Raw genomic sequence first — 13,585 nt, 5'->3', positions numbered from 1 at the left:
CTAAAGTTGTATTAACATTATGTATGCTGCTAATTTTTTAGGGTAGAATGCCTTAAAAAGCCATGTCTTGCAGGTCTTGCGTCTATAAGAATGATCAAGCTGCAAAGGATAATCCAAGTAAAAGTCTTCAGGAGGAAGAACCATGTCCAAGATTTGCCCATCAGCTTGTATATGATGAGTTACACAAGGTACCATCACTACATCAGTTTGTAAACTTTCCAAGACCTATAATCTGATAGAATCCCAAAATACATGTTTCTGCATATTTTTAAGTACATTTGAATAAAAAGTTATGATATAGCAGACACTCATAGAATATGTAGCAGACATTGAATATCCTTTCTCCCTATGTAGCATGACCTGTTGTTTCTATAATATCAGTATCCAACTAAAAAATGTACAGTTTTTATCACTAGGATACCTTGTCTCGTGATAGGAAAAGTATATGTAACTTCTGATTTTAGCTTTTCCTATTGTGTAAGAAGTCTTTTATCTTTATTTTTCCTATCTATGATTGATGTGTCTTTTCCATTGGCCTCACAAAAACAGTCCTGCATTCTCAAGTTTTAGGGTCGCTAAATGTTCAAGGTGGTTTCTTTAAACCATGTCTCCCTTAAACTTTTCATATAGGTTAGTGATTGGGCTCAGATTATATAATAACTTACTGACAAAGATTGTATTTCTGTGTAGGCGATAGGTGATCATTTAAATTCCATATCATTTCAGACCTTTAGGTAAACAATACCATAGAACTGAATAAAAGTCATTTCTCTTAGAGTCTCCCAGATTAAATGGTAAATGAGTTTTGATCTATAGGATAAAAATATCACCATTGTTTAATGGTCTTGAACATACATGTTTTTCAAAAACAGTTTAAGTGCAGAATATCACTAAAATTAAACCAATTAAATCATTATTGCATTCCTTTTTCTTTTCTTTTTTGGGGTATTATGTAATATTTAAAAAGCTATGCCACAAATTATATGTACCACTTAATATTTGGCAGTAAGCCTAAGGCATAATTAAGATACTAAAATTTAAAAAGTTTCTAGTTACTGTTGACCTTCAGTGATTCAACATGTGTGTCAGAGTTTTATTAAAGATCTTGTTTGTTATTATGACCAACACTTGGTTTACTTAATAATCCCCATTGTTTGTTTCCCTAAAGTAAACTCTGTATCGTGGATTAGCTTCTTACTATCATTGCTTTTGTTTCATGTCTTACATTGTCAGTATAATTGTGGTAATATAACTCATTTTAATCTAAAATGCAGCTTAAGGAAGTAGCCACAGTACTTTAAAGTAAAATGGAAGTAAGAAACATCAAAAGAAGCCTTTGGTAGAAATGCAATAATGTTTTAATTATTACTGTTAAACATTCCTGTCAAAATGAAGAAATTTAAAAAAAAAAATGAAGAAATTTTACTTTGACTTGTGCGGTTTCCTCAGTATGTGTGCATCTTAAAATGTGGCTTGTTTTGTTTATTTTAGGTTCATTATTTATTTGGTGGGAATCCAGGAAAATCTTGCTCCCCAAAGATGAGATTAGATGACTTCTGGTCACTGAAGTTATGTAGGCCTTCAAAAGATTACTTACTGAGGCACTGCAAGTACCTGATAAGAAAACACAGGTATAAAAATACTTCACTGAAAACTTTTATTTAACATTATTAGCTGTTGGTTGGTGTTAGCTCGACTTCGGAGATGGGGCTTTGTCTTTGGAAATTTACTAAAACAACAGTATAAATACTATGAAGATCGTGACTCTTGTAAATGCCCTGTTACTTTCCTTATTTTTGCTTTCCTGTTTCAAAGGAAGCTGCAAAGTGAAGATACACACTGATGCTAAAATTTTCTAGATATAGAACAAGAAAATTTTGTGACTGTTACATGGAAGAAATTTATATGAAGGTGATGAGCCTATCTTCCAGTAACAAGACCTACTCAGTACAAAGCAGATCAGTTCTATATTATTGCCATATGCCTAGCCAGTTGGTAACTTTCTTAACAGTGAATGAGATGATATAGTTGACTAAATATCTTTCTAATCTGGTGTTTCAGAATAAAACTTCAAATATGATTTTGGTTTTACATCATTACCTTTGCCATTTAGTTGCAAAATCATGTAATCAAACATTTTCATATATATTTCCTGGATCATGTTTGCTTTTGAGCCGTAGCAGGTGATGAGCTACTGAAAAATGTAGGAAAGCGTATCTGTCCTTTCAGTTATTGGTAATGTTTGGCATTAAGAAAAATTTATGGTTTGAAAGGAGAAGGTTAGCCTTTAATGATGATAATAGTTACCATTTATTTTGCAATTTTTGTGCTAGAGCTTGCATATTATTTCTACAGTAAGGCAATTGAGTAAGTGCTGTTCTTATCACTATTTTATAAAAGAAGAAATGAGGTATTTTTAAATGGGTTACATAATTCACCTAGAGTCACTCAGCCATTAGCGACACAGCCAGGATATGGTCCTGAGTATTTTGACCCCAGCGTTCATCACTTCACCACCGCCATCATCACTACACATGCGCTCGTGGATGTCTGTGTGTTTACACATACATGTTTATATGTCTCGTATATATTTATGTATTATATTTTATATATAATATAAATACATAAAAACCTCTATGTGGTATAAATTATTAAACTGTTTTCCTTTATCATACCCCGTTTACTTATTGTTCATATCTCCACTTTCACAAGTTGTGCTTGAGAGATAATAACGGAAGCTAGTTATTTCTGTTACTTTGGCATTACGGTGACTAATTAGTGTATTTCCTATCTCCGTATTCAGGAGAAAGGGTCTGAATCCTCTTGTTGACTGGATGACAAAAGATAAATTCTGTTTTATTAATAAGATTTAAGCTTCAGGCACCTTCAACTAAGGTTTACACTGATAAAATTTTATTCCTTTGTATTTTACTTAATGTTAAAGTTAGTTTTTCAAAGGATGAAACAAATTTAGGGAAATTAAACCATTCTTTTTCTACTTCAGATACAGCAGCTGGTAGTTGGATATTAAATTGACCTCTTTTGAAAAATTTCCTGACCAAAAGCCCGTTGGAGATTAGAGATTTTTTAGCGCTATATGTAAGAATTTGAATTCACTTATAAACACTTTCCTCTGGCTTTTAATTTTAAAAAGTAATGGGTGGTTAATAAAAAAAAAAATAATAAGTCCTCTCAGCCTGCAAAATAATTGACTCATGCATCATCCTGTCATTGAGAAATAACAGCTTCCTGTTTTGGTATATATCCTTTATATGTGCACACATATATTTTTGCTTAACTGAAAAATGGGGATCATAATGCTTTGAATCTTATTTCTTTCAATGAATGGTATATTGAAAACATCTTATTACCATGTTAACAAATACAAATTATAATTCTAATGACTGCATAGTGTTCTGTTTTACGTAATTTACCCGTTTATTTTTGTAAAATATATAGCTTATTTCCAGCGTATTTTCTATTATAAATTAATAGTAATGTGATACTATTATATGCTTCCATATGTACCCCTATCAAAATTCTGTAGGATATTGATAGAATTGGTTAATTATCATTTGCCTTACAGAAAGTTGACTTTCATTCCTTCCAGAAGTAAGTAGGATTATTCATTTTCTCATAATCATGCCATTCTGAGAAGTATTAATTTTTTTTTTACCTTTGACAGTTTTTCTCTTTTGAAAATTTATCACTGGGCAGGTGAAATGACGGTTTGTGAGAATCTGAAATATATATTATGGCATGTTTTAAGTTTTAAATACAAACATTGTTAGCGGCTTGTGCTGGTAAAAGGCATAAAGTAAGGAATGTCAGTGGATAAAGAATAAAAGACAGTAGTCAGTAACAAATCATTTAAATCTTTAAATATATGATGAAAGATTCTAGCAAATTTTGTGGGGGTGAGAATGGTTCATAAAACAGTGACCAAAGCTGAGAGGCAACAAGTGTGTATTATGGGGCAAAGAAGTAGCTTTTGAAATTTTCTACCATGGGAAAAGAAGTATAGGCTAGCTCATCTCAGAACTGAAACCAGAAAAGCCTTGAAAGGAGAATTTAAGAATAGTTAAAGACCCTATCCATTTATATAGAGAATTTTCAATTAGAGTAGTAACAGTAGAATAAAAATATGGAACACAGTATTCTTCTTTTCTAATTGTGATTACTTTTTGACTTAACTTCTTAGAGCTAATGTCTTATATTGGAAGAAGTATCAGACCTGCACCTTGGATTGATCTTCAAGCCTTGTAACTTAATCTTTCTGGAGATCACTGTGCTCATGTGTAAAATGGTCAGAGCAACTGCCTGCGGGTTTTTATAAACAGCAATGAAACTTCATTCATTTAAGAAATATTTATTGAGCACCTACTAAGTAGTTACTAAATATTATCCTAGGCTCTGTGGATATGTCAAAGAAGAAAATAAGCAAAAATTCCTATCTCTTGAGTTTCTGTCTTCTGAAGGAAGACTAGCAGTAAACATAATAAGGAATTTATATGTTAATAAGTACTATGAAAAAGAACTAAAAGAGGTTTAGAACTATTTTTGTGCAAGTGAGGGAGCTGGGTATGTGTTTTTTAAACAAGAATATTAGGATAGACCTCACTGCAAAGGTGACATCTGAGTAGTGACCTAAAGAACCCAAGGGAAGAGGGTTACCTCGGTGGCTCAGTCAGTTAAGTAACCAACTCCTGATTTCGGGACTCAGGTCATGATGTCAGGGTTGTGAGATCAAGGTCGTGAGATCACATCAGGCTTCATGCTCAGTGCAGTCAGCTTGAGATTCTCCCTCTCCCTCTGCCCTTCCCCCAACTTCCTCTTACGTTTGCCCTCTCGCTTCCTCTCTGAAATAAATACATAAATGTTTTTTTAAAAAAATAAAGAATATGAGGGAATGAATCATGTAGAAATTTGAGAGGAAAAGTGTTCCAGATAGGTAATAGACAAGGCTCTGACGTTAAAAATATGCCTGGATTATTTGAGGAGTCAATTGAGGAGAACAGTGTGGTAGAAGCAGAGTAAGTGAGGTAATTGTGGTAGGAAATGAGGTCAGAGAGCTAAGAAGGGGACAGTTGGTGAAGGGTCTCTGGCTTTACTCTGAGTAAAAGGAGAGCATTGAAGGTTTTTACATTGAGGAATTTTACATTTTTTACATTGAGGAATAACACACTCAGCTTTCCCAAAATAACTGAGTAAATTTGAGGTTGTGGCTGTGTTCACTCAAATGGGAAATTGTTCAGAAACAACAGGTTCGTGTGTTAGAAGGATGAACTCAGTTTGATATACTTCAGGTTTTAGAGACCACGTGTTAATATTTGAAGGAAAGGCATGGGCCACTTATTATTACTTTTGTGAGTGATCAGTAAAGAAAAGGAGCTTGGTTAGAATGAGAAGAATAGAGAGATGTTGGCATTATTTGATGACCACCACCATTTGAGGGAAGGCAGAAGAAGAGATACTCCATGAAAGAGACCAAGAAAGCCCAGTAAGGTTCTGGGTAAACTTTGAAGATTGCACCAACAGAATTTCTTGATGGATATGGGTATGAGAGGAGAGCAGTCAGAGCATCTTGAGACTCCTGTCTACAACTAATTTGAACTGATAGCAAAAGGCCCATTTTATTTATTTATTTTATATATTTTTATTTTTATTTATTTTTAAAGATTTTTTTTTAAAGATTTTATGTTATTATTTATTTGACAGACAGAGATCACAAATAGAGAGGCAGGCAGAGAGAGAGGGAGGAGGAAGCAGGCTCCCTGCCAAGCAGAGAGGACCCTGGGATCATGACCTGAGCTGAAGGCAGAGGCTTTAACCCACTGAGCCACCCAGGCACCCCTGAAGATTTTATTCTTAAGTAATCTCTACCCCTCAGTATGGGCTCAAACTCAAAACCCCAACATCAAAGAGTCACATGTTCTACTGACTGAGCCAGCCAGGTACCCCGGCCCACTGTAAATATTTGAAAAGACACAGACCTTTTTTCCTACCAATCTTTAGATGAATTCAAGAGTTTAAGGAACATTTCTGCATTGCAGGCAGAATAGATAGAAGTTGGTTTATATCAGTTGAATAGAGCATGAAAATTACCTTTCTTATTTAAATTTCACATTAAATTAGACACCTGGTATTTCATTCTATGGGACCCTACCCTATGCTGCTGGGCTGGCTTGTTTATTTTCATTATTGTTCTTATGGAAAAGAGTTATATATTCTATTTAGTTAAAATATAAATTTGTAGAGATAGAAATACACTATATGCCAAGAAATAAGTCTTTGTTCTTAATGGTACCACACAGTACAGTAAATAAAGTGCCACTATTATTTTTCCCTATAACATTCAAATTTATGCACTTACCAACAATTTAGGGTAGAAAGAGACAAAAGAAAAACTTTTTATTAGGATTAATTCCTGTTATTTTAGGTACAGGACACAGTTGTTGGCTGAAACAGAATTCTAGACTACAGACATAAACGCAGTGATGAGTTTTTGCAGGCCAAAGAAAGCTTAGAAAAAAAGAAGAGAGAAAACAAACCTTCTAGGAAAATGGATCTCTAGACTGGATTTAAAAGGATGGTAGGTGTGTTTGTTAAGTTATTTCAGGGACTAAAGGATAAAGACATTCTTAGGATATATCACTAAAAGAAAAGTTATGAGAATATCCAGACATTGCCTCAACCTTTGAACAGTGAGGCCTAATGAAGAATTGTTTAGGGTCTTGAAACAATTCTAGCAAGGAATCACTGTAGTAGCTTTCCTTGTAACTGAGCCTCTGTCTTTCTTCTTTTTACCCTCTTCTCCTATTCTACTGATTACTACAAATTCTGCTTTCCCTCAACCTCATAGCTTCCAAGGATAGACAGACAGATAGATAGGTACATATGGCTTTGTAAATGAGTAGGTAGATAAATAGGAAGAAAGGAAAGAAAAGAGGGATAGGAAGAGAAGGAATCTACCTACTGTCTCATGTCTCTGTTTACTGACTTCTGTGTTTTGTGTGCCTTTTATGTCCTTGTGTATCTCACATTCAGATTCTCTAAGAGAGTATCTTCTTAGAGAGGGCTCCCTGGGAAGAGTATCCCTATTGGGAATAATTCTGCCAGGCTACTTTATAAACTGCTGATCAAGCTCAAGAGGATTGCTTTTGTCTCAGGTACCTAAACTGGTCTAACCCATTTTGGACAAGGTGGTAGAGTAACATGACCTCTGCCTAAGGAGTTCTCTCATCTGAGGGCTTGAAGACTAGCTGACAGTCACGGTACTATTTGATACAATAGAGCTGTAATGTTTTGCTAGTCTTTGCCCTGCTTAAAATACAGGTACTCTATCTCTGAGATTAGCTCTAAAGACAGGAAATTATTGATGCCATCAGCCTGAACATCATTGTGGAAGAAGGTTCATTATTTTCCTTTCCCAAATGAAATTAAATGTCCTCTTTTCTGTCTCTCTGTACAATATTTTGAAAAGCATACCAGCTTATTACAAATAAATCCGTATATAATTATGCCATAACAAAAGATTTAAATAGATAAATAGTCTCAAACAGACTTTTTTCCTGATAGGGAACTAACTCATTGTTTCCTTTTCAGCTTTGGAATCAGATGGATCTGCATTTGATTCTACTATTGCCACTTTTTAGCTCTTATCTTGGCCAAGTTCATTGTCTGAGCCTCCGTTTCTCATCTGTTTTTTTTTTTTTTAAGTGATGATAAAACTTACTGTCATCAGAGTGGGGGTAAATGAAGTGATATATGTAAAATACTCAGTGCAGTGTCTACCACAAGACATGCTTGATAAGTGGTTGCTGCAGTTGTTATTATTGACTGAGACAGGAAATAATATTATTAAAAATATTTAATCATTTTAAAATACATATATTTTCAGTCACTGTTAGTGATACTCCGGAAAAGAAACTATACTCATTTCTGTTTCTGAGTACCCTGTTAGGCACCTCTGGTGGATTGTATAGTGCACAGATCAAACCAGGTGTTTTTATTTTAGCTCTACTTGTTTTTTATGAAACACATTTGGCTCTTTTGCAGTTTTGTTATGTAAAATATTTGACATGTTCACTATGTTTCATAGTAGTTTTAATCTTACTTTGTAGTTCTAAGAGGAGGGTAGGAAGTGCTCCTCCCCGGTCCTAGCACCGTGACTGCCTGTGCCCACCTGGCATTACCAAGTATATCCCCGGGGACTCCGCAGCTACACTGTCTCCATGGCAGTGTTTGTCCTTCTGGAGTCCCAGACATGGGCTCTTGTTAGATATCCATGTGACTCCTCAGACACAGAGTATTCCATTCCAGGTCTAAATGACATTTCTGTGTTTTCCCATAACTCCAGACAATTATTATTCTTGTTTGCATTTTCTAGGTTTGAAGAAAAGGCCCAAATGGATCCCCTTAGTGCTTTGAAGTATTTACAAAACGATCTTTATATAACCGTGGATCATTCAGACCCAGAAGAGACAAAAGAGGTAAAGGTGGTAATAAACTTCAGAAAGTGAGCGTTAAAAAAAAAAAAAGTCTTTCTAACTTGCTGATTTTTCTCTTAGATGTTTAAAGGATGATGAAGAAAATATGACACTAATAATTTTTAAAGTAGCACAGAGCAGATGAAATAAAAATTGAGTAGGCTTACTAAAGCCCTTGATCCATTAAGAAAAGGATTCTCAGGTTTAAGGTTTTAACTTAGACATTACTTTTGTGTATTGGGAAGGAAATAGAAATTTTTACTTCCATAGTCCCATGCTTCTCTCTCTTAAAGATTGCATAATGGCTCGATATAAACTTTCCTGTTGATACTTCAAAATCCTGTAAGAGAAAAAAGAAAACTCTCCTCTTTTGTAAGAAGAAAGTGAAGAGAGGTTAGTGAGAGTAGAGTCCCTGCTGCCTTGATATTATATGATTGTTGTAGCAGGGTAGTTCAACTACAGGCTACTGACTTCTTTTATCGCGTGTCCCTAATCTTGAGAAATGAGTAGCAGATCATTACTTTTAAGGGTTTTAAGGAGATGTCATGTTTTAGGGCGTACCTGATTATCTGCAGTGTGTGTGTGAACACACATGCAGTGTTTCATGGTCTTACAGCTGGTCTTCCTAGTCACCGCTGAGATTCCTTCTGTCACTTTTAACTTTCGCCAGACATCCTTGTTCATAGTTCATTTAGCAACATCTGGAACTGCTATCCATTTTACCTTCCACTCACAGAACTGGTGCTGATGATACCATCTTTTTCCCTGTTCTCAGTTGCTTTGCTTTGGCTTTGCAATAGCAACATCAAGCAGTGCTTTTTTCTTGTTCAGCAGTGACACAGGTTTCAGATTTAATGTTAGATCATTTTCAGGTACCAGGTTCATTATACTTTCAAGCAGTAGAGCCTGCATGCCCTTGGCCCCAAAACAAAGAGATTCTCTTTCATAGTTGCCTACTGTGAAAATAAGTTTGATTACTCTTTGTCAGTATTAGTTAAAACCCTTCTCTAGGCGAAGAATCAGAACACGCTCTAGAACCCCCCTGAAGGGGGCAGTTCATTGTCTCTCCTTGAGTCTTCAGTCAGTTCATGATACTCTCCGAAATGGGGGAATTATCAGAGTTCAGCCAAGTAGCAGAATATGTTTGGTTTCAGCTGTTACGGCTTATAACTAAAACATAATTGTGAAGAGTCTATTAATGACCATGCATTTGAAAGTTATAAATAGATTTCCTTGTGTTTTCTCCATAGTCTATCTAAAATGGCTGTCACCTGGGAACATTCATTTTTCTCTTATTTTTTAAAACCAAAACAAAACAAAATATTGCAAAGTAAATAAATTCAGCTGTGTGAACTGCAAGTAGGCCAAAGAAAACAGACAGTTTGTTCTTAAAGCTAAGCTAATGGGAAAAACCAGGACAGGGAGGTATCTCAAGTTCAAAGGAGCCATTTTAAAAATTTTGGTAGCGGGTTTCTCCTTTTCTCCTTTCCTCGGTAGTTTGAAATTGTGATTTTGTATGCCACAGACTTGCGTTTTTTAAAAGTGGAAAGCTTTTTAAAAGCTTTATCTGTTAAGAGCTGTTTAACCTTAACAGAAGTTAGTTACAGTGGTGCTGTGCGTGTGTGTCATTGTCGGAATTGCTTCAGAGACTTTCTGAGGACAATACCCTTGCCCCCAGATTCTCCTGTCTGCTCTTATGGAACAGAATCCTCACTCCTGACATTGAGGATTACTGCTTCATAGGAGTATTATTTTGTTTAAAAATGTGTAAATGGATTTTGTTTTGAGAAAAGAAATCCTTTGGTGACAGTTCTAGGATACATACTTAGCATATTTCTCAGTAGTAAGGCATATAGAGCTTCACTTTCCTTATATCATTCCAAGTTTTCTGTGCAAGCTTGTTTTTGTTCTCTCTGTATATTTTTACAATTTTTTTTATTATGTTAGTGATTGTATCAGCAACTAGAAGTAGTTTTTAGATTTTTCTCTTTTTTGGGAGGCTGATGACTATCATCATTATGCCTGTTATTGGGAAAAATGATGGTGGACTACCAGCTTTATACCAAATAATGATTCTTTTCTTTCCTTCAGTCTCCAGAACATGGATTCTAAATTGGCAGTGAGCTGCTGATAAACCTTATGAAAATGGTATTTTTTTCTAGAAAAGGCCTGAGAGAAGGTTGCCTAACTTAATTCTGCTGTTTTCAAAGAAGATTCTATAATAGAGAAGGAATGAGAAAAACAAGTTTTGAGCCAGTATTGCACATTTTGTATTAATTACATTTCTGCTGAGCTTCCAAAGTACTGGTGTCATTCATTTAACAGATGTGTATTGAGTCCCTACAGTATGCCAGGCATTCTTCTAAGCACAGGAAATATATTGGTGAACCAAGCAAAATACCTACCTGGGTGGTACTTAACTACTAGTGGTGAGAGATGATAAACTTAATAAATAAGCAAATTATAAAGTACATTAGTAATGATAGGTATTAAGGAAAAATTAGAGATAAAAAGGGTAAAGGAAGATCAGAATTAGAAGGGGTGAGAACTGGAGAGTTGCATTACTAAATAGGATGCTCTTAGTAGGTTCATTTAGAAATGAGATGTACACAGAAACTTGAAGGGTGTGAGGAAGTGAGGTAAGCAGATAATTTGGGGAAGATAATTCCTGGCAAAGGGAGGGTTAGAACAAAGACCTGAGGGTGGGAGCATCCTGGCTTTGTGTAGAAGAACAGCAAAGAGGCCACGGTAGCTGGAGTAGAGGTAAGAATGATGGCAGTAGTCACAGATGAGGTCAGAGAGTTAAGAGCAAGGATCGGGAGATCAGATTGTGAATGACTTCATAAGTCAGTGTTAGGACTTTGGTTTTCACTCTGAATGAATAAGGAGCCAGGGCGGGGTATTGTGCAGAGGAGTGATGTGATCTGCTTTCTGTCTTACCTGACTTAAGATCACTAAGATCTAAGATCACTCTGACTGCTGTATTGAGAACAGACTAAAGGAGAATCAGAATGGAGACAGAGAGACCTCTAAGGGAGATGGTAGAAATTGAAGCAAGGGATTATTGTAGTGCACACCAACGTATCAGCAGTAGAAATAGAGGCAAAGTAGACCATATTCTCAATATATATTAAAGGTGGAACCAACAGTGGGAATGCAAACTGGTGCAGCCCCTACAGAAAACAGTAGGGAGGTTCTTCAAAAAGTTAAAAATAGGGGCACCTGGGTGGCTCAGTGGGTTAAGCCGCTGCCTTCGGCTCAGGTCATGATCTCAGGGTCCTGGGATCGAATCCCGCATCGGGCTCTCTGCTCAGCGGGGAGTCTGCTTCCTCCTCTCTCTCTGCCTGCCTCTCTGCCTACTTGTAATCTCTCTCTGTCAAATAAATAAATAAAATCTTTAAAAAAAAAAAAAAGTTAAAAATAGAACTACCACACAATCCAGCAGTGGCACTACTAGATGTTTACCCAAAGAATCCAAAAACACTAATTCAAAAGGATAGGTGTATTTTGATGTTTATAGCAGCATTATCTACAATAGCCAAATTATGGAAATAATCCAAGTAGCCATCAGTTCACTCATACACACACACAATTGAATATTACTTAGCCATTAAAAAAGAATGAAATCTTGTCATTTGCTATAGTATGATGGAGCCAGAGAACATTATGCTAAATGAAGTAAGTCAGAGAAAGACAAATACCATATGTTTTCACTCATGTGTGGAATTTAAGAAACAAAACAAATGAGCAAAAAGGGGGAAAATAAGAGGCAAACCAAGAAACAGACTTTTGAAAGTATTCTCTACACCTAACGTGGGTCTCAAACCTGCAGCCCCAGCTCCAGAGTCACACACTCTACCCACTGAGCCAGCAGGTGCCCCAGCAGACTTAACTATAGAGAACAAACGGATGGTTATCAGGAGGTTGGGGGGAGAGGGGTTAAATAGGTGATGGGAATGAAGGAATGCACTTGTGATGAGTACTGGGTGGTGTATGGGAATGTGGAATTACTATATTGTACATCTGAAACTAATATTATACCGTGTGTTGACTAACTGGAATTTAAATTAAAACTTAAAAAAGTAAAACCAATGGAATTTTATGATCAGTTAGATGTAGGGCTTGAAAGAAAGGACTCCAGAGTTACTAGCATTAGTAAATGGAGTTAATATCAACTGAAAAGAGAAGCCTCTGGGTAGACCCAGGGCTCCTGATCGGGATCAGGAGTATAATGTTGGCTATCTCCAGTTTGAGGTGCCTTGGAACAGCCAGCATTTTACACGTTGAGGTGATAGTTGGTTATTCATATCTGACTTTATTCAGATTGTGTAATATCACTTAGTACCTATTAAAATCCTAAGCCTGTCGGAGAAAGGGGAACCCTCCTACGCTGTTGGTGGGAATGCAAGCTAGTGCAACCACTCTGGAAAACAGCATGGAGGTTCTCAAAATGTTGAAAATAGAACTACCCTATGACCCAGCAATTGCACTACTGGGTATTTACCCTAAAGATACAAACGTAGTGATCCAAAGGGGCACATGCACCCAAATATTTATAGCAGCAATGTCTACAGTAGCTAAACTATGGAAAGAACCTAGATGTCCATCAACAGATGAATGGATAAAGAAGATGTGGTATACATACACAATGGAATACTATGCAGCCATCAAAAGAAATGAAATCTTGCCATTTGTGACGACGTGGTTGGAACTAGAGGGTATCATGCTTAGCGAAATAAGTCAGTCAGAGAAAGACAACTATCATATGATCTCCCTGATATGAGGAAGTGGAGATGCAACATGGGGGGTTAAGTGGGTAGGAGAAGAATAAATGAAATAAGATGGGATCAGGAGGGAGACAAACCATAAGTGACTCTTAATCTCACACAACAAACTGAGGGTTGTTGGGGGGAGTGGGGTTGGAGTAGGGGTGAGGTTATGGACAATGGGGAGGGTATGTGCTATGGTGAGTGCTGTAAAGTGTGTAAACCTGGTGATTCACAGACCTGTACCCCTGGGGATAAAAAGTATATGTTTATTAAAAAGAATTAATTAATTTTTAAAAATCCTAGGCCAGTACATAACAGTTCTGCTTA

General features: G+C 36.2%; 1 protein-coding gene across 3 annotated transcripts in view; it reads left to right on the top strand.

Annotated features, from left to right (window-relative positions):
- MKLN1 (muskelin 1) overlaps positions 1 to 13,585 on the top strand; it is a 338,468-nt gene that overhangs the window by 307,092 nt on the left and 17,791 nt on the right. For all 3 annotated transcript variants that reach the window (XM_032305386.1, XM_032305385.1, XM_032305384.1), the window contains 3 exons: positions 74 to 188; positions 1,492 to 1,631; positions 8,390 to 8,492. In XM_032305386.1, the coding sequence (XP_032161277.1) occupies positions 74 to 188; positions 1,492 to 1,631; positions 8,390 to 8,492 (358 nt within the window). The remainder of the gene's footprint in view (positions 1 to 73; positions 189 to 1,491; positions 1,632 to 8,389; positions 8,493 to 13,585) is intronic.

Source organism: Mustela erminea, chromosome 11, assembly GCF_009829155.1.
Source record: "Mustela erminea isolate mMusErm1 chromosome 11, mMusErm1.Pri, whole genome shotgun sequence".
Lineage (NCBI taxonomy): Eukaryota > Metazoa > Chordata > Mammalia > Carnivora > Mustelidae > Mustela > Mustela erminea.
The sequence above is the reverse complement of the archived record's forward strand: the minus strand, read 5'-3'. Positions and strand labels throughout refer to the sequence as shown.